The sequence below is a fragment of the Sarcophilus harrisii genome, chromosome 5, assembly GCF_902635505.1.
Source record: "Sarcophilus harrisii chromosome 5, mSarHar1.11, whole genome shotgun sequence".
NCBI classification, from domain to species: Eukaryota; Metazoa; Chordata; class Mammalia; order Dasyuromorphia; family Dasyuridae; genus Sarcophilus; species Sarcophilus harrisii.
The window spans coordinates 30,975,895-31,002,065 of NC_045430.1; the positions used below are offsets into that span (position 1 = coordinate 30,975,895).

General features: G+C 32.6%; 1 protein-coding gene and 1 long non-coding RNA gene across 2 annotated transcripts; both read right to left on the reverse strand.

Moving 5' to 3' along the window:
• On the reverse strand, positions 1 to 19,701 carry LOC116419305. Its single transcript, XM_031938522.1, has 8 exons — positions 19,104 to 19,701; positions 16,757 to 17,358; positions 14,146 to 14,363; positions 12,378 to 12,461; positions 10,893 to 11,036; positions 9,088 to 9,121; positions 8,364 to 8,423; positions 1 to 232 (listed from the first exon to the last, which is right to left on the reverse strand). Exons 1-8 carry the CDS (start codon positions 19,690 to 19,692, stop codon positions 179 to 181), a joined length of 1,785 nt encoding a protein of 594 aa, XP_031794382.1. The 5' UTR covers positions 19,693 to 19,701; the 3' UTR covers positions 1 to 178.
• A 1,020-nt stretch (positions 19,702 to 20,721) lies between these two features.
• LOC116419406 lies at positions 20,722 to 24,370 on the reverse strand. Its single transcript, XR_004229714.1, has 3 exons — positions 23,582 to 24,370; positions 23,431 to 23,491; positions 20,722 to 20,860 (listed from the first exon to the last, which is right to left on the reverse strand). It is a non-coding gene; the product is annotated as an uncharacterized LOC116419406 (long non-coding RNA).
• Between the last annotated feature and the right edge of the window lie 1,801 nt (positions 24,371 to 26,171).

Below are 26,171 nucleotides of genomic sequence, written 5' to 3' on the forward strand. Positions count from 1 at the left end.
GTAAGAGAAATGCTTTCAAATCTTTATTTAAACATATGATGAGACCCATACCTGCTTCTATAGAGTTCTCTATCACGTTCTGCTTTTTGATGCTCTAGTTGGGATTCAGTTTTGCTTTTTTTTGAGAACTTTTCCTGTAGTTTTCCTGGGTGTTTTGTCCATTGAGGTTTTTTTATTTTTACTGATAAGTCACTTGCAAGAACTGTGTGATCTTCCTGAAGGCAAGGAGAACCTGTAGAGAGAAAAACACAAATAAAAATATTAGGATTTTAAAATCTGCATGACAGTGGCAGTATAATTAGAATTCAGACTTTCTGGCACTGATAAAACAGTCTCCACATAATAATCCTAAGATTATATCAAAATATCATTTTGTCAATAGATTTTAAATTGAATTTAAAATAACCTTCCTCCCTTTGGGTATTGTAGACAGTTAAACAGAATCTCTAAGTTATACAGTAATTTTTTAAAAAGTTATTTGAAACCTCAGAATTCCTCAAAATCTAAGAACAATATATGTGAAAAGTAAACATGCTGATATGTACTGTGCATGGGGACAAATTAGCTTAATAAAATTGATTGTCTATACATTACCAATATGGTAAATTACTTTAAAAGTAACATAAATGGGTTTTCTCCCAAATAGTTCCATGTAAACACTTATTATTTATAATGTAAATCAGTATACAGCATTCATACAATAAACTTCTACTCATTTATTGGTTGGTCAAACTTCTGGTACCTTTAACCAAAATATAGCTAAGATACCAGAAGAAAGTGGAAAAAATCACTTGTGCTTCGAGGAAAATAACTGCCACAAACCTGTGGCATTTTATTCTTTAAAGAGATACACAACTAAAGTTAGCACTACTCCAGAAACAGAAAAATTACTTTTATCAAGTTACAGATTTAACAGACTTGGTTATTGGGTTTTCCTTGGCAACTTTTTATTCTTCATATATTTCAGTGTTTAACAGAATTGATGCAGCAAAGATGTGGGGGAGAACAGAATTTTTATGAATATTGACAGTAATGGGTGGTGAAGTTGATAGTGAGGGAAATCTAAGATGCAAGATGTTAAAGCAAAAGAAGAAACAGGCAGAGAGGAGGACTTGTTGAGATTCACACTTAGTAAACAGATAAGGCAGAAATTTGTAACTAGGTATTCATGACATTCATGACAATAGGTACACTACTGTCATGCTGACAGAAGAATGATTAAAAACTAGGCAGAAAATTTGCAAGGTTCTTCCTATTTTTAGTCATTTAGAGAAAAATTCTTTATTTTGTCTATACTTTCCATGAAAGAGATCACTTTATTCATCTAGTAATGTCAATCTCTTTAATGCTTTCCTATTATCAAGTGAAATTCATACACCTTATTCTAGTATTCAATACATATTAACTCACATTTAGTAATATAGCACATAGAGGCATAAAAATAACATTCCCAAATTATCCTGTGAAGTAAGGCATTTTAGAAATAAAATAAAATGAAACTCCAAGATTAAATGATTTGCCTATAGACACAAGGCTACTTCCTCTGCAATTTTATTTTTTTTTATTTTTAAAATTTATTTTATTATAGCTTTTTGTTTACAAAACATATGCATGGGTAATTTTTCAACACTGACCCTTTCAAAACCTTTTGTTTCAAAATTTCCCCTCCTTTCCTCCACCTTCTCTCCTAGATGGCAGGTAATCCAATAGATGATAAATGCTAAAATATATGCTAAATCCAATATCTGTATACATATTTATACAGTTAGCTTGCTGCACAAGAAAAATTGGATCTAGAAAAAAAAACCTGAGAAGGAAAACAAAAATGCAAGCAAACCACAGAAAGAGTAAAAATGCTATGATGTGGTCTACCTTCAGTTGCTATAGTCCTCTCACTGGGTTTAGATGGCTCTCCATTACTGAACAATTGGAACTGGTTTGAATCATCTTATTGTTGAAGAGAGCCACAACTATCAGAATTGATCATCATATAGTCTTCTTGTTGCTGTGTATAATGATCTCCTGGTTCTGCTCATTTCACTTAGCATCAGCTCATGTAGCTCTCTCTAAGCCTTTCTGAAATCATCTTCTTGGTCATTTCTTACAGAACAATAATATTCCATAACATTCATATACCATAATTTATTCAGCCATTCTCCAATTGACGGGCATCCACTCTGTTTCCAGTTTCTAGCCACTACAAAAAGGGCTGTCACTTTAAGATCTCCTTTAAGATCTCTTTGGGATATTAAGCCCAGTAGTAACACTGTTGAGTCCGAGGATATACAGTGTTTGTTAACTTTTTGAGCATAATTCCAAATTTCTTTCCAGAATGGTTGGATTCTTTGACAGTTCCACGAACAACATATCAGTGTCCCAGTTTTCCCACATCCCCTCCAACATTCATCATCTTTTCCTGTCATCTTGATCAATCTGAGAGGTGTATAGTGGTATCTCAGAGTTGTCTTAATTTGCATTTCTGTGATCTATAGTTTTTTGGAGCACCTTTTGATATGACTAGATATAGTTTTAATTTCTTCATTTGAAAATTGTTCATATCCTTTGACCATTTATCAATTGAAGAATCATTTGGATTCTTAAAAATTTCAGTTAATTCTGTATATATTTTAGAAATTTGGAATGTAAAAATGTTTTCCCAGTTTATTGCTTCCCTTCTGATCTTGTCTGCATTAGTTTTGTTTGTACAAAAATCAAAAATATTTTGTGATCAATAATGGTCTCTAGTTCTTCTTTGGTCACAAATTCCTTCTTCCACAGGTCTGAGAGGTAAATGTTCTTCTAATTTATTTATAATATCATGAATCCATTTCAACCTTATCTTGGTATATATGGTGTTAGGTGTGGGTCAATGCCTAGTTTCTGCCATACTAGTTTCCAATTTTGCAGCAGTTTTTGTCAAATAGTGAATTCTTATCTCAAAAGCTGGGCTTTTTGGGTTTGTCAAATACAACATTGCTATAGTTATTGAATATTTTGTCCTGTGAATCTAATCTATTCCATTGATCAACTAGTCTATTTCTTAGCCAGTACCAAATGGTTTTGATGACTGCTGCTTTGTCATATAGTTTTAGGTCTGGCCACTTTCATTTGATTTTTTTTTCATTAATTCCCTTGAAATTCTTGACCTTTTGTTCTTCCAGATGAATTTTGTTATTTTTTCTAAGTCAGTGAAATAGTTCCTTGAGAGTTTGATATGTATAGCACTAAATAGATTAGTTTAGGTAATATTGTCATCTTTATTATATTTGTTCAACCTATCCTTGAGCACTTGATATTTTTCCAATTGTTTAGATCTGATTTTGTGTGGAAAGTGTCTTGTAATTTTGCTCATATAGTTCTAGAGTTTCCCTTGGCAGATAGATCCCCAAATATTTTATACTATCAACAGTTAGTTTAAATGGAATTTCTCGTATCTCTTGTTGTTGGATTTTGTTAGTGATATATAAAAATGCTGAAGATTTGGATTTTGTATTCTGCAACTTTGCTAAAGTTGTAGATTATTTCTAATAGCTTTTTAGTAGAATCACTGGGGTTCTCTAAGTATACCATCACATCATCTTCAAAGTGTGACAAATTGGTTTCCTCATTACCTACTCTAATTCCTTTAATCTCCTTTTCTCCTCTTATTGCAAAACCTAGCATTTCTAATACAATCTTGAATAGTGATGGTGATAGTGGGCAAACTTGTTTCACTCCTGATCTTACTGGGAATGGTTACAGTTTATCCCCATTACAGATGATGCTAATTGATGGTTTTAAATAGATGCTACTGAGTATAAAGTCCATTTATTCCCATACTCTCTAGTGATTTCATTAAGTGCTGAGATAATCATATGGTTTTTGTTAATTTGGTTATTGACATAGTCAATTATGCTAATAGTTTCCCTGATATTGAACTAGCCCTGCATTCCTGGTATAAATGCTACTTGGTTATGTTGTAGTACCCTGGGCATGATTTTCTGTAATCTCTTTGCTAATATTTTACTTAAGATTTTTATATCAATATTCATTAGGGAGAATGGTCTATAATTTTCTTTGTTTTTACCCTATCTGGTTTAGGCATCAGTACCATGTCTGTATCAAAAAAGGGACTTGGTAGGACTCCTTCATTCCTTATTTTTTCAAATATTTTATATAGTATTGGAGTTAATTGTTTTTTAAATGTTTGGTAGAATTCACATGAAAATCCATCTGGTCTTAGGGAGCTGATTAATGGCTTGTTCATTTTTTCCCCCTAAAATTGCACTATTGAAGTAATTTATTTCCTCCTCTGTTAATCTGGGCAATCTATTTTTGTAGGTATTCCTGCATTTCACTTAGGTTATCCAATTTATTGGCATAAAGTTGGGCAAAGTAACTATTGCTCTAATTTCTTCTTTATTGTTGGAAAGTTCTCTTTTAATTTTTAAGAATGACAATTTGATTTTCCTTTCTAATCAACTTTACTAAAGATTTATCTATTTTGTTGTTTTTTTTTCATAAGATCAATGCTTAGTTTTATTTATTAATTCAATAAATTTTGTTATTTTCAATTTTATTAATCTTTCCTTTTATTTTTAGAATTTCAAGTTTGGTATTTGATTGGGGGTTTTTAATTTGCTCTTTTTCTAGCTTTTTTAGTTGCAAGCTCGATTCATTTATCTTTTCTTATTTTATGCAAGTAATCATCTAGAGATATAAAAATTTTCCCTCATTACCACTTTGGCTGCATCTTAAAATTCTGATATGCTCTCTCATTATTGTTATTCTCTTGATGAAATTATTGTGTCTATGATTTTCTGTTTCACCCATTCATTCTTTAGAATGAGATCATTTAGTTTCCAATGACTTTTTGGTCTATTTCCCCCTGACTTTTTATTGAATGTAATTTTTATTGCATTGTGATCTTTAAAAAATGCATTTATTATTTCTCCCTTTCTGGATTTGATTTTGAAGTCTTTATGTCCTAATATATGGTCAATTTTTGTATAGGTTCCATGAACTGCGGAGAAGAACGTGTACTCCTTTTTATTACCATTCAATTTTCTCCAAAGAACTATCATATCTAGCTTTCTAATATTCTAGTTACCTCTTTAACTTCTTATTTATTTTGTGGTTGAATTTATCTAGTTCTGAGAGAACAAGGTTGAGATCTTCCATTATTATATATAGTCTTGCTTTCTATTTCTTCTTGCAGTTCTCTTAACTTCTCCTTTAGGACTTTCTAGGTTATATCATTAGGTGCATTAGATGCATATAAATATTTAGTATTGATATTGTTTTATTATCTATGGTACCCTTTAACAAGATATAGTTTCCTTCCTTATCTCTTATAATCAGATCAATTTTTGCTTTTGCTTGATCTGGGATCAGGATGGCTACCCCTGATTTTTTTTTACTTTACCTGAAGCACAATATAATCTGTTCCAGCCTTTTACCTTTACTCTTCTATGTATTACTCTGCTTTAAATGTGTTTCTTGTAAACAACATATTGTAGGATTCTGGCTTTTAATCCAGTCTACTATCTGCTTCTGCTTTGTGGAGAATTCACCCCATTCATATTTACTGTTAAAACCACTAATTCTGTATTTCCTGCCACCTTATTATTCCCAGATTATACTCTTTCCTTTCCCCCTTTCTCTTCTCCCCAGTATTTCACTTATGAGCATCACTTACTTCAAGCAGTCCTCCCTCTTTATAGCCCCTCACCCTTTTTATACCATTCCCCTACTATTTCTGTTTTCCCTTCTATTAGCCTCCCCCTTTATTTTCTCTTTTTCCCACCAACTTCCCTATAAGATGAGAAAGGTTTCTCTGTGAAACCAATGATGAGAGTAAGATTTACACAATGTTCACCCCCCTCTCTTTTCCTCAAATATAAGAGGTTTCCTTTGCCTCTTTGTGAGATGTAATTTCTCTCATTTTATCTCCACTTTTCCCTTTTTCTGGTACAATCCCCTTTCCACCTCTAGTTCCTTTTTCATATTACAGTGGCAAAATCTAATTATACATGCACTCTCTATGTACCCATAATAAAAATACAGTTCTCTTTTTACCTTTTTATACTTCTCTTGAGTCCTATATTTCGAGGTCAAAAAATTTTTTTTAGTTTTGATCTTTTCATCAAAAATAAATTGAACTCACCAGTTTCATTGAATACCCATCTTCTTCCCTGGAAGAAAATGTTCAGTTTAGTGGGGTAGTTTATTCTTGGCTGCATTCCAACTTCTTTTGCCTTTTGATTCTAGGCCCTTTGATCCTTTAAGTGGAAGCTGCTAGGTCCTGGGTAATCCTTATTGTGATTCCTCGGTATTTGAATTTTTTTTTCCTGGCTGCTTGTAATATTTTTTCCCTTGGTCTGATAGTTCTGAAATTTAGCCATGATATTCCTTGGAGTTTTAATTTTGTGGTCTCTTTCAGGTGTTGTTCAAAGAATTCTTTCAATGGCTATTTTAACTTTTGATTTTATGATATCAGGGCAGTTGTCTTTGATGATTTCCTGAAAAATAGTGTCTAGGCTCTTTTTTATTAAATCATGGTTTTCAGAGAGTCCAATAATCTTTAGATTGTCTCTCCTAGATTTTCCAGGTCAGTTGTTTTCCATTTTTTCCCCATTTTTTCTTTTTTTTTTCTTTTTGGTTTTGCTAGACTGATTCTTGATGTCTCATTGAGTCATTCATTTCCATTTGTTCAGTTCTGATTTTTAGTGAATTATTTTCTCCATTTACTTTTTTTTTTTTTTTAACTATTTTTTGTATCTGTCCAAAATGAGTTGTTCTGTTCTATGGAATTTTTATCCATTTGACAAATTCTGTTTTTCGGGGAGTTTTTTTTTTCCATTTTGTCAAGTCTATCTTTTAATGAGTTATATGCTTTTTCCAAACCCTCTTGCAAAGTTTTCATTTTTCCCCCATTTTCTTCTCTCTTTTAAAATATTTTTAAATTTCTTCTAGTAGAGCTTTGTGTGGGGATCAATTTATATCACCCTTTGAGGCTTCATCTGGAGACAATCTGCTTTTTAGTCTCTTCAGGGTTTGAATTCTGTTCTTTCACTATAAAAACTATCTATGGTCAAAGAGTTTTCTTTGCCTTTTTACTCATTAAAAAAAAAAAAAATTGAGATCTGGATTTAGGGCAGGGGAGGTTTTCCAAGCTTCCTGTACAAGTGGCAGCATCTGTGCTGAGTCCATGCCGATTTACTTCCAATGCTGGGTGGGCGTGGCCATGTCCCATAAGACTCTAGCACTTTGGGGTTCACTATTTACTTTTTGTGTTTGTGTTGGATGCTTTATACCTTCTCTGCTGATCTACTGGCTTGCAGCTGGCAAGTTCTACTGGCAGAGTAGCCAACACTGTCTTCTCCAACATGCAAAGTCTGCACTGCTCTGAGGAGTTCGAACCCTGTCCTGTGTCTGCACAGTGTATGCTGGTATCTGTGCTTGACCTGCTTGTGCCTGGCCACGTCCCTCTGTGCCCAACCAAAACAGACCTTTTTGAAATTATCTTCTGCTGGTAATTTGTTGCACTCCCAGTATTTGTGGATTCTGCCAGTGCAGAACTAATTCAGAGGCTGGATTTGCTAATTAGCTGAGGGTCATGGGAGAAGATCAGAAAGAAACATGTTTCCTCTCCACCATCTTGGCTCCACCCTCTCTGTAATTTTAATATTTTATCTTTTGGTATTTACTTCTATTGGTTATATACCATCCAGTGAAACTAGATTTTTACTATCATGTTATAGCTTCCTTGCTCACAATTTCCATGTTTCAAACTTGAATTCCAGTCCCCCCTCCCTGCCCCCCCATCATGACTTACCGAATTCATATCCATCCTCTAAAAATGCATCACAAATGCTGCCTTCAAAAAGTTTTTTTTATTCTTGATAGCTGATGTTCTTTCATACTTAAAACCTCAAGTAGCACTTTTGCTTATTATATTACTTATTTTTAAAATATTTATGTATTTTTTCTATTACAGTTAGCTATATAAGCTGCCTAGTAGGACTGCATACTCAATGAGGACAAGAACTGTCTTATCTAAAATTTGTGTATTTGACACACACTAAGTTCTTAATTCTTTCTGCACTGAAACAAGTAGTAGATCATCCTTGAGGCTTTCTGTGGCCGAAAAATCACCACTCTGAAGTTAACGTAATGCTTTTTAGCTTGGCAAGCTCTGGCAGAGATTAGAACCCAAGGTCACTTCTATTCTACTATGGGTCAATGAAATAGGACTTCAGTGGTATTGTCTTGGCTATAAAAAAACATATTTGATTTCTGTTTAACATTGGTATTGTTAGAAAATTTAAAAATATTCTTAACCTGAACATAATTTGAGGGAGGCAAGTCATAATCCTCTGTACCTGTATTGTGTGTCTGAGTGAGGTCATCAAGAGAGCATCTGTAGCCATTTCTACTTTGTCCTATAAATTAAAATTATATTTTAAAAATTATATTAAAATATAAAATACAAAAATACATGTAAAGCAATAAACTTAATGTAAAATTATTGTAAAATAAACTTTTAAGCAATAACAATGACAATAACATTTATTTAGCACTTTAAAATTTTACAACAGTTGTCTCTTATACATTTTCTCATAGCATCCTCACAACAATTTTGTGAGAAATGCACTACTCATAATTATTTTACAAATGAGAAAATAGTGTATAAGAGAGACTAGGTGATTTGTACAGAATGATACATCTTAGGCTAAGTCCAGAATCTTAGGCTAAGAGCCTAAGAATATATTCAAACTTAGATTTTTCTTGATGATTCACTATGCCACATACCTAGCTAAAAGCTGATTTAGCAATCTTATGAAAATTATCACAAATTCTCACATCTCTTACAGATAGTAAATAATCTTCATTTTATTTGTGGGGAGAAAATGAAAGAAAAGCTAGCATCCTAATTACTTTTCTGGTATTCACAATGGAAGCATTTCACAAGAAAACTTTCTAAAAGTATCCATTTTCTGATTAAAAACTTCTATGCTTCATATTGTAGAAGAAGGGTCATATCTGTTCATGTTAAATTGTGTTATTTTCTACATTAATGTACAGGTTTAGCAGTTTTTACATTACCTTATTTTTTTCATTTAGTACATTTTTTGCAAGCCTAAAAGACAAAAAAATTATTTCAGTGTTAACATAAATAAAAATATGGAAGTATATTAGCAATGTAATTATTTCATTAATACACATTTATTCAAAATCATATGCTTTTTCATGATTCTCGTCAATAACATAAGACAATATTACAGTATTTAATTTCAGTCACATACTAAAATGCTTATCTTTGCCACTTGAAAAGTTAAAATAAAAAAAATTCTGAATTAACATCTGAATTTTTCCCATTAAGGAATAACTTAAGAGATCATGTTCAAAATAAATGTCAATGAAAACATAACTTGTGATACCAATTATTTATTTTTTCAACTGTTCAAACTGCTTGTTATTAAGATTCTAAAAGAATAAGAATTTGAGAATAATACTATTACGACTGTTAGAATAAAGGTCTAATAAGCTCCAACAGGTCAGGTACTATCTTACTCACTTTTTAATTTTTTCCTAAAGCCTAGCATAAGACTTTTCACATTGCATGTGACTAATGCATTTTAAGCAAGTTTATCAGAACATTAGATGGATTCCTTGTGAAAGAAAGCATGTGGAAATAACTGACAGAATGACACAGCCATGTTATCCCCCTCTAGAGAAAGTACTCCGGCTGATAAGAGGAGTACATATCCTCTGAAGTAGTGAAGTATGAAACTTCAATGTTATTAAACAGAATAACAAATTTCAGAGACAGAAATCCATGAAACAATACTCTTTCTAGGTATTTAAAAAAAGAACAAACTATGTCCTACAAATGAACAGGGAGAAAAAGGAGTTTGAAATAAGAAAAGTATGGTGAAGTATAAGTAAAAAAAATGGGTTCTCTCTCACTTCTCAGGGGCTTAGTCAACAATTTTATTAATAGCAATGGCAAGTTAAATGGAGTATGTTGTTACCCAGCCATATCCCCCATTTTTTTCTCCATATCTACTGTCAAATGGTTCCAGAAGTCTAGAAGTATGATCTATTTCAGTAAAGACTACTGTAATGAAGGCAATCCTTAGCAGAATACACTGATGCATGCTGCATAATATATTTATTGAGTTTAAAGTGATATTTCATGTTTCTATAGCAATTTACAAAGAACTTTCTTTACAACAGTCAGCTGCTAATTACCCAAGTATCATCACCCCCCATTTTACAAATGTAAAATGTCTTAGGTATCATTGCTGATATTGGCCTTGGGATGCAGTGCAAAGTGGGCTGAATCTGGATTTCATAACTTGCTTCTTCCTCTTTTCACTGGTTTGACTGTGAATAAACTGCTTATCTCCTCATCTTTAAAATCAGGAGGCTGGACTACATGACACCTACAGTGCCTTTCAGTTCTCAATCCATGCTGGAGCAGGAAGAAACTAGAAACTTAATCTTCTGACTACAAGACTGGGATTATTACTAATGCTTAGGTATGTATGGTGAAAACTACTTTTCTTAGACCAATGTCAATCCTGCTGTATCCTGTCACCACAAAGAATAAACTGGAGTGTATTATCACCGGGACTGGTTTGTTATGCCTGAGAAAAGGAGAATTTCAACTATCAAACAGTGACAAGAAATGTGGTATGCATATAAAAGGGGAGTCTGGGTTCCCTAGCATTACCAATAATAGCTAGCTCTCCTGGCACTCTTGCAATGCATACGTCTCATACTACCAGATTACTTCAAAGAACACTCAACTGACAGAACAAAGAAAATCAGGAAAATAGTCTTCTAAATGAGAAAAAACACACATTGCTCATGTTTTTCTGTGATCTAGTCCAGTATTAGATTACCTTAATTCATCAGAATCTGTCTCATTTAAGGTGCTGTCATCACAACTATCGAGTAGGCTGCTAGAAGAATTCACTTTTTCACAAGTTGTACTACTAGAATCCTCGGAAATCCATTTCTCATCTTCAGGCTTTTTAAAATTTTCCCTATGCATGGCAACATCATTGCAAGAAAAAAAATCCATGAGGGGATTTAAAAATTATTTTTTATTGACAACTTTAAAGAAAATATGGGGGAAATGTATTTTTCTTTCTCTTTTAATATACATTTTACTTCCAGACCATGCTTCCTTAACTAAGATGAAGATCATATTATTCCCCAGATCATAAACTTTTAATGATCCCCATCTATTGTTAGTGCATTAAACTGCACTGTCTGCCGGTGAAGCTTTTTCATATTCAGGCTTATCCAACAAAGGTTCTCACACTCCTTAGAATACAAGATCCTTTCCATTCAGATCTGTGATTTCTCTAGTCTAGGAAGAGATTCTGCTTTTTTCTTACCCAACCTTTTCTTCACCTACAATGGTTCCCATTTCCTGCCTATATTTGGGCTAAAAAACATCATCCATATAAAAGCAGGTTGTTGTGATTAAATAATTTGTGTGGAAAATATCAGGGAGTTATCAAGGCAGGCTTGATATGTAACAATAATACCAAAAGAGAGGTTTAATTAAGATGATTAATTAATATGATGGAATTCTAAGAATTCATAGAATCTAGGAGGGAGGTAGGTAATAGTTTCCTTATACTATGCCCTGATTAGAACATGTTTGAAGAACATGTTTATTCCTGGGAGATATATTTTAGGAAAGACATTTAGCACTCAGAATAATTCCAGAGGAGAGAAATCAGGAAGGCGAAGTATAAAGACCTTGTGAAATAAGGAAGTCCTTGTCAAATAAGGAGCAACTGATGAGGTCTACTGCAGGTGTTTACCATAAAGAGGAGAAGATAAAAAATTGGGATGATAGGAAGTGATATATGTGTTCAAATAGATAATAGACTATGATGTTTAATTTACCCTCCAAAGGATAGGAATAGCCACAGTAAAACACATTTGGGATCAATGTATGAAAAACAGAAAAGGAAAAATAACCAACTTCCAAACAATTAAAGGCATGGATTGTGGTAGGAATTAACATAGTATGTGAGTGTGTGTGTGTGTGTGTGTGTGTGAGGAGGAGTGGGAGAAAAAGACAAAAATTGTGCATGATTATTAAAATAGCGAGCAATTAACAACCACAAATGCAGGAAGATTGTTCTTTGATTTAGCTTGAATGGACCTCAGAAACCTACTTGTTGCTTTGTTCATGTAACTTTAAGATAATTTCCCCTTCCCACTGAGAAGTTATCAAAGAAGGAATTTAGTGGGAAGAAATAAATTTTGAAATCATTCTTGTTATCAATTTATCCCATCTCATAATTTTACTCACAGATTTCACAAAATTAATATTAATATTAATAGAATATTCTATGGCAACTTACCCTATTTTGATTTCCTTTTCTTCAAACTTTTCCAAAGAATAGGAATTTCTCCGGTGCTTTTGCATTAATTTCTCTCTCCAATTGCTAAAAATATACCCCAAAGAGTTATTTTTACCCAATGGCAAGAAAAGTTTTTAAAAACCAAAATATTCACAGCAAAGATCTTTTGTAGTAGCAAATAACTGTGAATTGAATAGGTGCTCATTGACTAATGAATGGCTAAACAAATTGTAGTTTGTGGATGTAATGGAACACCATTGTGTATGTTTAGAAATATTAAATAGGAGGATGAGAATATTTATACAAATTAATGCAAAATGAAATCAGTGTAACCAGGACAACAATATAAATTCTAACTGCAATAATGTAATTTATTGAGAATGAAATAACTGTAACTGAATACTATGAAATTATAATGTCTAAGAGAGGGTATATTTATGCAGAGTGGAAGACTATTAATATGGAACACTGCATGTAATATTGATGTGTGATTAGGAATGTTTCACTAGAAGGGTGGGCAGAGATATCTTGGGAAATGAGGCTGATAAAAAAGTATAAGATGACAAGAAGCTTTCAGTTATCCATGGCTTTACTATCACAAATAAATCTAATATGGTTACTCCCCACTACTCAAAGGAACAGTAGATAGTTTTCTGTCTGTTTGCCACTGAGGTCACAATGTATGAGTTCTGGCATTGAGGCAGGAAAAGATGCCTTTTTCAGTGTCTCTCAAATAGGTTATATATGGTTGAAATTATTTTAGGATAAGTTTTTTCAGGCTGTTAAATTATTTTAATAAAAGTAAATCCAGGCTTGCGCTTTTTTTTTTTTTTTTTTTAAAAACATCCTCTACTTTCTCAATGTTAAGCCAGAACACTTCCACATTACAACTCTCATGAGTTGGAACTTTAGAGGTCTTTCTAGTAAGTACAGTCATAATGTGAATCGGGAACCCTCTTTACCATATTCCTGTGTCTCATCTTTCACCTTATGGTCCTCTTAAGACATTTTTAGGTGGGGCAGCAGGTAGCAGTTATATGCTTTTTGTTCTTCTTCAGCCTGTCCAGTAGCCACATGAGCACTAGAAGGTCTTATAAAACAAGAGCTGCATGAACACTTCTCTCTACATTTCTTTCAATTCCCCTTTTTTTCTGCCATCCTGAAAGGACATTATTAGCCTTTTGCTCCTCAGGCCCATCTTATATAGCAATAGGTTGGCAATTATCCTTTTAATGATTTGCATGTCTCCAATTATAAGTGTGAGTTTCTCAAGAATCTAGATTGTCTGACTTTCCTCAGTGCTTGGCCATGATAAGCACTTAAATTGATTCATTCTTGAATATTTCTACTGATGGGAAGCTTTCTAATGACTAAGAAAACTCATTTAACTTTTGGAATAGCTGTAAGCCTATTTTCATATCTCAGCACTTATTATTTATACATTTGCAAACTTTTGCAAACTATCTTGCTTTGCTCCTTGCCATCCATATCTTATATTATATGCTAATCTTTTGGATCTCATTAAAGGCTACCTACCTTCTTTCAATAAACACTAATGTTTCTTCCAAAATAAAACTGTTACAAAATAAAAGAATATACTTACAGGAATAGAATAATATACATTCATGGGACTTTATAATTTCTTTCTTGGCAAAAAACAAGTGGATGCAGAGTGAATCTGGATCTATATTTTTTAGAGTAAACTGAACATACCATGAATGTTAAGTTTTGATAATAATACTCCAGTTAATTATTTTGACAAACTTACCCATTTAAAATATGGTGCATAGGTGATAATTTTTCCTCGGAAGAAATACTCATTAATGGTATTTCTTCCCCAGGAATTTTATTTTCCTCATCTTTACCATGCTCCACTGAAAATTGCTCATTAGCTTTGACAGCTCTTCTGTTTTCAGTTTTCTCACCATCTTGTCTCTCCAGTGTTTCCGTTTTATTCTGTTGATGCTTTTGCCTTTTCTCTTCCAACTAAAAGGAAAACTTAATATTATTGTCTATTTCTGCGTTCATCTGTGTGTAAATGTATGTGAGTATATATGTGTATGTCTGCATGTCTGCATTATATATTGTATATTTGTGTGTATATATACATAATACGTACATATACACTTTTATACATATATATTTATGTTTACTTAGGTACAAGTACTAGACTTGTGCTTTAACTAGTACAAAGAGCTACCTGAAGAAAAAATTCCCTCTACCAATGTCTAGAATACTAGGATGTTAAATGACTTGCCTATATATACTAGAGGTAGGACCTGAACTGCTGTCAAATATGATATGCTGCCTTTCATTTTTCTACTTTTATTTTGAAACACACATTCTAAATACATATTGTCCTCATTTTTAAAATTTTGGATACAAAAATGGTCACAGTTTTATAAATTTTGTTTGAAAGCAAGAACAACTGACTAAAATTTCAAAATGATAGCTCAGTTGCTATCTCATTTTGTTTTCTCATTCTATTTTCATGCTCTCTCATTTCTTGCCTTGAACGTGAAGACAATATCTGACTTATTTTTGGCCTTTTCCACCAGTGATCAGATAGACCAAGACCAACGCCATTATATAATAGCTGTTTCCCATCCCATTTCTCATTTCTTATTCCTTACTGTCAAGTTCAAAAAAAAAAAAAAAGAAAAAAGAAAAAAAAAACTTGAAGGGAGTCACTGAAATGACTAACAACATGGGAAATGAGTAGTATGAGATTCAGGTACTATGCCTGCTACATTATAGAAAATCAGTGCACGTTCACAGAAGCACTATCTTTTTGGCAAAAAATTAGGAAACAATAACTTAGTCTAATGCTATCCTTCTGTAGGTGAGGAAGCTGAAGCACAGATACATTAAGTAACTTGGTCAAAATTATACTAATAAGCTTGTAGCAGAATCCAGCACACTGGGTGGAAGTCTCCACATTTGATTCAGAAAGAAGTTGCATTATTTAGTAATTGTGTGTATTTACTAAATAATACACACACATATACATATGAATATGGGTTATACCACTTTATATCAATAGTAATGAAGAGAAAATGAGATAAATTTGTAATTTGAGAGTTATACAAATATTACTCTCATTATTTTTGGACAGGACCTGTTAAGTTCATCAGTGTGAGTAACTCCAAGTGAGTTTCCATAAAATCAGAGCAGTTCCTGCTTCTAGTATCAGTTGCTAGGTAAGATCGACTTGCACAAGGTAATAATATAGCTTCCCTGAGCTTAATGCATAAAGGAGTTTGACTCAATGACTATCGAAGCTCCTTCCAAAAAATAAAATTCAGTTAATGAACTGTACTAGTTTGATAGTATCTAAAGCCAGTCAGTTGTGTAAACATATCACACATCAGTGTTTTGCTACTGTTTTTCCAATTTTTCTCCCATTTTACAATATTTCTAAATGCTAAAATGAGAGATATCTATAGCAAAGGGAAAAGCATATTTTGAAAAAAAAAAAACTAAATGCAAGAAGAGCAGCACTGAACTTGAAGTTAAAAGATCTAGGTTTAAGGACCAAGTTGGTAATATCTTACTTGTGGAATAGAGAAATGCTATATGAATTAGCCCTTTTGAAAACTGATATTAAGTGATTAATTTGAAAAACTTTCATTTTCTTTTGAAATGCAAAACAAATGATTTTAGTAAATAAAATCAGTATAGATGAGCTAGCAGATCACCTTAAGAATGAGTTTAATCAGATAAATTTGTAACAAATGCAGTTAAGCTACTTATGTTTTTAATATTTTAAGCTACAACACCTTACATTTGGCTAAGAAAATGAAAATGTCCATAGAAAGCAAAATTCTTTCAAATGTCAAATATAAGAATTTGCATGAAAGATAAATTGAGTTCATTACATTTCTTTTAGGTCCGTGTAATGATTATCTTTAGGCTTATCCTTGTTCTTTTGGCTACCTAGTCTAATATCCCAATGTGCATGTCTAATTTAGAAAATTTCTTGTTTATATACCAAATAATTTGGAAATTGATGGAGTAATTTAGATCATCAAAATAAAAACTGATGAAAAAGGCTTTCTGGATATTTCCCTTAATTTAACTTTCAATATATATTGTACAAATAGCAAGCATTTGAAAATAGAACATAGCATTTTCATAATATGAAAAATCAATTGCATTGGAGGATTGATGAAGAGGAAAAATAAATAGAATGTAAAAGTGCCAGGAGGTGAATCTACCTTTTCTTGTGGTTGGATTTTTTCTTTCTCCAAAGTCAGGGACTCTGCTTGCAACATTCCTAACTCATTTGTCAGTCTTTGTTCATCTTGCTCTAATTCTTTATGCAGGTGCATTTTTGAGATTTTGTCCCCATGTGGAAGGGGATGGCTCCCATGTCTTACCTCATTTGGTGAGTTAGTAGCATTGTGATGACTGTTCTGGAATGAGGTTTCTATATGCTTTGTTTTCTCCTTATGTTTTCTCGAAGTAATTAGTTCAGGCATTTTTTCTTGGTTGTTTGATGCGACACCAAAATAACTTCCTGGATCACTTGATTGGAGCAAATCTGAATCCGATTCTAAACTTGTGATATTTTTGTGCTGACTAAATGTCATTTCAATACCAAATGAGCTATCTTCGTTTCTTTCATTTATGCCTGATTTTGAGTTATTTTTTTTTATATTTTTTGCAACATAAGCAATTTTCTCTTCATTTATACTGCAAGTATGTTCAGTTTTTGGCTTATTCTTAGACTGTGGGGTGCTCTTTTTTGAGCACATATGGGAAGAGAATTGTAAAACATTTTTTGGGAAGTTGATCTTTAAATTCTGTAAAAAGATATTTTCCAGACTATCTTCCCTTTTTCCAGGAAATGACTTAAGATCTCCTACATTGAGAAAATTATCTTTTTCTTTTTCCACAGAATCACTTAAGTGACTTGCCAAAGAAGATGATGCTTCTGGTAATTCTGATGGTCCTCTCAATTTCAATTCTTGTTTCAAGTCTAAAGTAATATTTAAATGAAAATTTATTTTATTTAGAATTACTTTTCTTCTATGAATGAAATCCTCCCCCCTTCCTCCCCATTAACAGTAATGGTAGTTGTAACATATATCATTTTCTCTATTGTAATCTATTTTGAGATAAGACATAAAATGTAAAAAAAAAAAATCTATCTTACTAATTATGTTTTTAGCTGATTATTTTGCAATTTCAAACTATTGCTAAATTTTAAGTTTCTTATGAGATACTCATATCCCAAGAGCAAAGTAGAGGAAGTTGTAAAGATTGATTTATATACTTGATCTAGCTGAAACTGTTACCACTGAACTATTTAGTATAGGATGTCCATGATCAATTTCTTAGTTAGCCTACCAGGAAGCAACAAATTGGGTCAATAACCAAAGACCATGAGGCAGGGATTACTATTCTTAATACAGTTTTGGGAAGTAAAAGAGAAAAAAATGAAGTTGGAGAGGTGAGAAAAACAATGCGATAGCTTAGAGAATGGATAGCATCATGGGGGATGAGGACAATATGGCCGCCTGGAAATTGGGAATGAGGAATTAAAGCTCCTTTCTTCCCTTTTGTGACTAAGAAAAGTTAATTGTTTGAGTTCATCTCCAAGTTTAGAGAGTCTACCAGACTTCTTTGGATAAAAAGCTAGATATCCTTGAAGGATGGATTGGTGGTATGAAGATCCAAGACCACACATACATCCTTCAAGAGTAACAGATTTCTTTACACAAGAATAGACATGTAATTAACAAAATAAATTTAAGTCATTATAAAACAGATGAATTTTTGAAATAAGTTGAGGGACAAAAAATCATGAGTTATGAATAGATAGGAAATAGATTTTAAATCAATTTTAAAGAAGACAGAATCAATCTGATTATTTCAAAACAAAGAGAGAACAAAATATAAAATCTTAATAGTGAAATCACTGGCCAGGACTGTCTCAAAGAAATAGGGAAATAAGATAAATGAGATCTGATTCCCTCAGTAATTCTATAAGCTACTCTGATTAAATCAGGGAAACATGTAACCAAGATACATGGATAATACTCCACAAGTTAATTTACAATTCACTTTAAAAATTAGTTATCTGAGAGTTAGATAGAATAGGAAAACATAGAGAGAAATTCAGTGGTGAAATGATTAAAAGAACTTCTAAAGAATTGCAAACAAAACCTACATAAACATTTAAACTTGAACATGATGCAATTATTGAATTATGAATTTTCTAATGATAGAAAAAAATAACATTCCTTGGTATGGTAATTGCATCCCATTCAAATCAATGTCATGGAAACAAATTAACTGGGAAGCGTCATCTAAGCAGGTAATTTAATACATGGGAAAAGTTAAATTGATTCCATTTAGCTTTGTGGAGGTTAGCTTATAAATAATTGAAATTAACAGAAAGAAAGAAAAATCATTCATATATGGATTTTATAGGTGAATATTAAAACCTAAAGGATTTAGGATTTGAAACACTAAAAACAAAGAGAAGTAAGAAATTACATTTAATTATACTGAAGATAATGTTACACAAATTAGAGGAAGAAATCAAAACATCTGTTAAAAAGACATCTCCCAGTTTCTAGGCTGCAGAAAGCATTAACCACAGGGCAGCGAATTTCATTATCACATGATTTTACCATTTATTTTGTTTACCCCTCCTATTAAGGTTTGAAATGTAACATTTAAATAACATTTAGAGAAAATTCATAATATTAATCCTACCTTTCTTTACTTCTTTCTGTTTCTCTTTGTCTAGAAATGGTTCACACTGCTTCTGGGAGATTGGTTTTTCTAAATGATCTCCCTCCTTAGAGTCAATGACAGGCTCACTTCCAGCTGCAGCTACTTCATCTTCTTGGGATGGCATATTTCCAGATTTTGGAGATGGTGACTGATTTTGACTCAGTGGCAGTGATTTGCCAGGAGAATCACTTTGCAAATTCATATCCTTGGAACACTCCTTCTGGGGGACAGGTTTTTCTAATTGAACTCCAATCTTATAGTCAATGATAGGCTCAATTCCAACTACAGCTTCACCACCTTTGGATGGAATCTTTCCAAATCTTGTGGATGCTAATTGATTTTGACTCACTGATTTGCCAGGATAATCATTTTGCAACTTCATATCCTTGGAATACATCTTCTGGGGGACTGGTTTTATTAACTGAACTCCGACTTTATAGTCAATGACAGACCCGATTCCAACTACAGGTTCACCTATTAGGGTTGGAATCTTTTCAGATTTTTTGGATGGTAATTGATTTTGACTCCGTGGCAGTGATTTGCCAGGAAAATCATTTTGCAACTTCATATCCTTGGAACACTCCTTCTGGGGATTGGTTTTCTAATTGAATTCCAACTTTATAGTCAATGACAGGCCCAATTCCAACTACAGGTTCACCTGTTATGGCTGGAATCTTTTCAGATTTTTTGGATGGTAATTGATTTTGACTCCGTGGCAGTGATTTGCCAGGAAAATCATTTTGCAACTTCATATCCTTGGAACACTCGTTCTGGGGGATTGGTTTTTCTAATTGAATTCCAACTTTATAGTCAATGACAGGCCCAATTCCAACTACAGGTTCACCTGTTATGGCTGGAATCTTTTCAGATTTTTTGGATGGTAATTGATTTTGACTCCGTGGCAGTGATTTGCCAGGAAAATCATTTTGCAACTTCATATCATATCCTTGGAACACTCTTTGGGGATTGGTTTTCTAATTGAATTCCAACTTTATAGTCAATGACAGGCCCATTCAACTACTAGGTTCACCTATTATGGTGGAATCTTTTCAGATTTTTGGATGGTAATTGATTTTGACTCCGTGGCAGTGATTTGCCAGGAAAATCATTTGCAACTTCATATCCTTGGAACACTCTTCTGGGGATTGGTTTTCTAATTGAATCCGACTTTATAGTCAATGACAGGCCCGATTCCAACTACAGGTTCACCTATTAGGTTGCAATCTTTTCAGATTTTTTGGATGGTAATTGATTTTGACTCCGTGGCAGTGATTTGCCAGGAAAATCATTTGCAACTTCATATCCTTGGAACACTCGTTCTGGGGATTGGTTTTCTAATTGAATTCCAACTTTATAGTCAATGACAGGCCCAATTCCAACTACAGGTTCACCTGTTATGGCTGGAATCTTTTCAGATTTTTTGGATGGTAATTGATTTTGACTCAGTGGCAGTGATTTGCCAGGAAAATCATTTTGCAACTTCATATCCTTGGATCACTCCTTCTGGGGGACTGGTTTTTCTAATTGAACTCCAACTTTATAGTCAATGACAGACCCCATTCCAACTACAGGTTCACCTGTTATGGTTGGAATCTTTTCAAATTTTTTGGATGGTAATTGATTTTGACTCCGTGGCAGTGATTTGCCAGGAAAATCACTTTGCAACTTCATATCGATGGAACTTTTGTGACTTTCCTTTATCTGAAAAGTACTTGTAGAATCCCATTTCAAAGTATCTGAAAAGTAAATATTTGAGTTAAATAGTACATCAGATTTATCCACCTGACATATTACTTATTTCTTTCCTAAATTGACATTCAAATCACTACCTGTACTTGTGATTTTATTTTGGTTATTGTATTTTATCTTTCAGGTAACATGATGAAAAACCCATGAACAACTCTTTGCCTTCAGTATTCAGCCTATCTTCTTTTTTCTTGGATCATAAGCTCTAACTTTCTTACCAAATTCTATCTCCATGTGTGCTTCCAAGGAGGGCATTAATAAAATAGGGAAAGATTTTTTGAAAACACCTATTAAACTTAAAATAGATATATATTTGACTCTTCAAATTATTAATTAATAGAATATCACGCTATGATTTTTTAACCTGTGATTTATTTACAGCAAACTCTCAGTGGAGGAAAACATTGGCTAGTATCTTCTTTGCAACTAACATTCTTCAAGTTCTCTAAAGTCAGTAAACCTTTGAGGTTTAGTGACTTGCCCAAGATCACACAGTTAGTATGAATCAGAGATGAGATATGAAATCATGTCTTTTTTGATTTGAGGCCAGCTATCTATTATGTTGAAATATGTTCTACAGAAAATGATTACAATTAGCATCCCTTTAGTGAATATATTTTTTAAAGAACTGCCATTTTTTCTAAGCATGGAACATTATTTTTTCAAGTATACTTTGAGTATAACTTTTTTTCTCAGAATAATCTAACTTCTTGAAGATTAATTCTTAAACTTTTAGTCTGCATCAGAAATTTAGCAAAAAATAATACATAAGTTTAAGTATTCTCTTTTAAAATATGGTATGAATACATATATACCAGTTTTAAAAATGTGAGAAAAAGACAATGATGTATGAAAGCAATAAACATACCAGAATATGCAGTAAACATTTAATGTTAAAGGTTCTTCCATATTTTTTTTTAATCATGGCATTCCCAGTTATTATCAAATATTTCATCCCTTTTCCCCTAATTATGCGAGTCATTTAGTCACTCTGAAAACCCTTTTTTCTGGCTTTGGGCTTAATATTCTACTTTTTACTACAATTACTACAAGTAATTTTACTACAAGGTTATCAATGGTATTTAATTGCTAAATAACCTAGATTTTTGCCTCAGTCTTCATCTTTCTCGATCTTATACAGCCTCAGATCTTAGCTCGCTATGAAAATCTTTTCGATAGTCTTTGTTGCTAATCTCACCCTATTCTCAGGATTTCATGGGAATTATTCAGAATAGATCATACCTTACTATCTTCACATTTTGACAGGGTAACTATCCTGATTGAACAAGGGATTATTGTTATTAAAGTATACCTAAATCTCAGCAAAGTACTTGACAATTCTCTCATGTTATCTTTGTGGACAAAATGTGGACAGAAGCACAAACACAAAATAATGAATAGGTATGGATATATAAATAAATGTCAGAATTTGTTATATTTCTTTTGCAAGAATATTTTAAATATCAGTCCATATAACTGCCACAAAAAGTAGTGCAGGTTTAATATTTCATTAAAAGTACAGGGGAAACTGGATGTTGAACTCTGCTTTTATCAAACAATATGTGAATTTTGTGGTTAGGTTTGAACACCACATTTTAGAACTGGCATCTGGACCTTTTCATTTAAAATGATGTCAGAATTCATCGTTCTTTTTGTTCCCCTTGTCTATCTTTTGAGTGATCAGTCCTTTCATATTCCTATTCTTTGTTAAAAACAGGCACTCCACAATATTTGGTATTCCCAAATATACCTTTCTGTTTTCATGACCTCATGAACTTTTAACTGGAATTTTGCAATAAACTACTATGTGGAGTTCTTATCTCTGATTCTACCTTCTTTGGTCTATTTTATACAAAGCTGTCAAGTAATCTTCTTAAGGAGGCTGTTCTCTTGCCTTCTGTGGTATTGTATTTCTTTAATTCAGGAGGAATCACATCTGAAATCTCCCCTCCACAACCATTAATTAACCTCTTAAGCTCTCCCCTGAATTTCTCAGAGCACTGTTATCACTTTTTCTTGCCTTCTTTGCTGCTGATCTTGTAACATACTTATCTGTTTTTATGTTGTATCCCTTCACAAACAGCAAATTCCTTGAGGCTAAAAACTGCTTTATTTTTTGCCTCCTAGAGTTAAAAAGGAGATACTTGATATGTATATGAAATATACATATTGGTTCATGTATAATACCTTGAATTGAGAGGACACATGCAGAACTGGATTCATATGCCTTCATGCAATAAAGAAAAGAACCTGAATGTATAAAAATGCAACTTGAAATAAGGTGTTCAAAATGCTAAATTAAAGAAAAATAGAGGATAGCGATGTATTCTCTATTAGGTATAGTGTTTGAAAAATTCAATTATTGTCATACTTGTCAGGAAGGGTAAAAAAAGAAAAAATACCATCTGCATCATGTAAATCAAATTCTTCCCTGAAAGGTGCAATAAAAATGGGGAAGAGGGAAGAAAAGAAGATAAAGACTGAAGAGACCTTAACATATATTTATTTTCTTCCTTAATTATGAAATTATAAAACTTAGCAAATTCTAGTTTTTCCTTACCTCCTTTTCCTACTTCTTGGTTTGTGAAAGAATCTTTCATTTGAAGAGTAGGTTGGATAGGCTATGAAAGAAGATAATTAAATAAGACGATTATTACATAGAAAGCTTTCAGTACATATCTAATAATAATTAAAATTATCAATGTTGTTACCTTTCCATTAGCATTTCTCCTCAAATGACCTGAAAAAAGAACAAAAGGTTTATTATTATTAATCATAGTCAAACAGCATAATTCAATCACAACTTCATGCAAAATGAATAGATTTGTTAGTTCTCATTATAGGATTTAAGGAATAAATGCTTTAACAGGTGTAATTGTTATAATGGCATTTGCCTGACCAAAATTAGAAACAGTTATTAGTACTTGAAATAAAACAAGAATACACTATTGGCCCAACATGCAGTTTACGTAATAGATCAGATTCCAGAGAACTCATACTTATGTGTCCATATGACAATATAGAAACATGCTCAACAGTGACACACATAAAAGTTAGTCATTTTAAGCAAAGTATAGTCAAGTTCACAGGGAGTTAATTACAAAGTTAATTCTCTAATGCAGCAGCATATCTTCCAAATAATGAGTGTGATAAATTCAACAAATGCTCATAGGGTGGATGATTCCTTAATTAATTATATACCTGGCAAATTCAGGCAACATATTAACAGTAAAGACAAAGTAAGAGTTAAAAAACCATCCATAATCCACATGGTTATCACAGAACTAAGGGGCTAGAAACAAATGTTCTGAATACATCCACTGAGAGGTAACATGCAGAATGAATAGCTAATGATATATTTTCATTTCTCTCCATACCCACATTATCTACTGACACACTGATATATCTGGTATCTGTCACTTTATCCATTTTAAAGTTTCTTGATCCATTCATTCCAGAAAGAAGGTCTATAAAGGACATCTAAGGAATGATGTACAAAACCTTTCAATTTAAGTAATTTTTAAAAGCATCACTGTTCTAAATCTCCAAATATTAATTCAATATTATTAAAACATAAAATTCCCTTCAATATATATAATTTAACATTTATGAAAAACCAAGCTATTTACAGAGATATTGATGATAAATCTCAGAAAATAAAATAAAAAATTTTGAACATTTATTTTATGATATAAATTAATTTATCATATAACCATCCAAGAAAGTCTTAAAAATTTTGTACTACAATAAACTATAATGTTAGGCTTAGTATATATCAATCTACTCAAGTAACAAGAAATTAAAGGTTAGAACTTTGACAATGAAAACAAGTATTTCCCTAACATCATGAAACAAATATACATTAGTAATATAAGCATTTTAACTAACTTGCTTATTTAATATTTTTACTCACTCAATTAAGGCTAAAAAATTCATTAATTATCCTTTTTCTAGATAGAGGATTGGCAAATTGCCTAATACATTTCGAACCTTATTGTTTTGTTATTTTTTTTTTATCCCTTCATTCATGTGTGCAGTATTTTTCAGTTGGTGAAAAAAATTATTCAATATCTATGGAGAGGTGGAACACATGTGACTGTTCATTTTCCAGGAGAGAGGAATAGCCTATGCTGCTAGAAGTAAACAATGTTTGTTATTATATGTATATTCTGTGTGGGCATCATTGAAATTCTGGTAGTAAAATGATGATTTTATTTTTTTGTACCTCAAAAATTAACAAAGTAGACTGTATATAACTCAGATTAGATGGATAGGGGAAGTCACCCCCAGTCTATCAGTTTCCAGAGCATCTAGACTAATGAATTCATGGGATCTTGGGGTATATTTATGTATAATTCTTTTTGTTATTTATTGTTTTATATTTGATCTATATTTCCCTTTATGAATAATTCAGAAAAAATGGGTATTGTGTCTAAGTTGAGTAAACCTTGGGATGTATTACACTGTTATGTATATAATAGTAAGTGCTCTGTAACAATTAATTGATCATGATTATAATGAATATACCTTTAAAAGAAACCAACAAATTGATATATGAGGAAATAATTTTCAGGAAGACTAGTAAACAGAAAAGCTTTACTGAGTTTATATATGAAAGTTTCTGAAGGAAGAGAGAGATTTCACCAGATGGCCTGAAAGGATACAGAGAAGGACATTATATAGAAAAATGACCAAAATACAGACTGAAAAAGAGAGAGAATACAAGCAGTATGAAGTAAGGCTGCAAAGGTGAGTTAGAGACCTCCTGTCCAGGACCATAGGAACCAGCATTTCTGCATCTGCAAAATGATTATTGGCAAGTGATTTCCCTCCTCCCTTCCCCAGTTATTAGGGAAAACTTTTTTTCAGTTTTATTTCAACCTATGGTCACCTCATTTTAACATGCTTAAACTAGATCACTGGACTTTAAGGGTCAGCAAAGTGGACCAACAAAGAACTTCCAGTACATCTGAAGCTCCTCATATTCTGTGTGAAAGGAAGAGAGTCTTTGATTGCTTTCTTTCCCTGATTCCAAGGCAGCCATCTTCCACTATCTGTTCCTCACTTCCTGTTGACTCCTCTTTTTTCACCCTTTGTCACTTTTATCATCATTTACTATCAGCATTCTACAGTACAAAGGTCTGAACAGAAACAGAAGAATCTAGCCTTGATCAGAAGATCCTTCAGGTTTTTAGAAATGAAGTTTTTAACACATTTTCTTCACTTTACATTCTATCTAATAAGACACAGGAATAAATAAACCAAAGGTTTCAGAGTCTGAGGCTGAGAGAAGTAAGGTCC

Coding starts and splice junctions, on each gene's coding strand:
- LOC116419305 (XM_031938522.1), bottom strand. CDS start 19,692: ATGAAGTTGCAAAATGATTTTCCTGGCAAATCACTGCCACGGAGTCAA. Junction 11,037..12,377: donor GAAAAGGAAATCAAAATAGG/GTAAGTTGCCAT, acceptor TGCCATGCATAG/GGAAAATTTTAAAAAGCCTG. Junction 233..8,363: donor CACTCAGACACACAATACAG/GTACAGAGGATT, acceptor TTCTCTCTACAG/GTTCTCCTTGCCTTCAGGAA.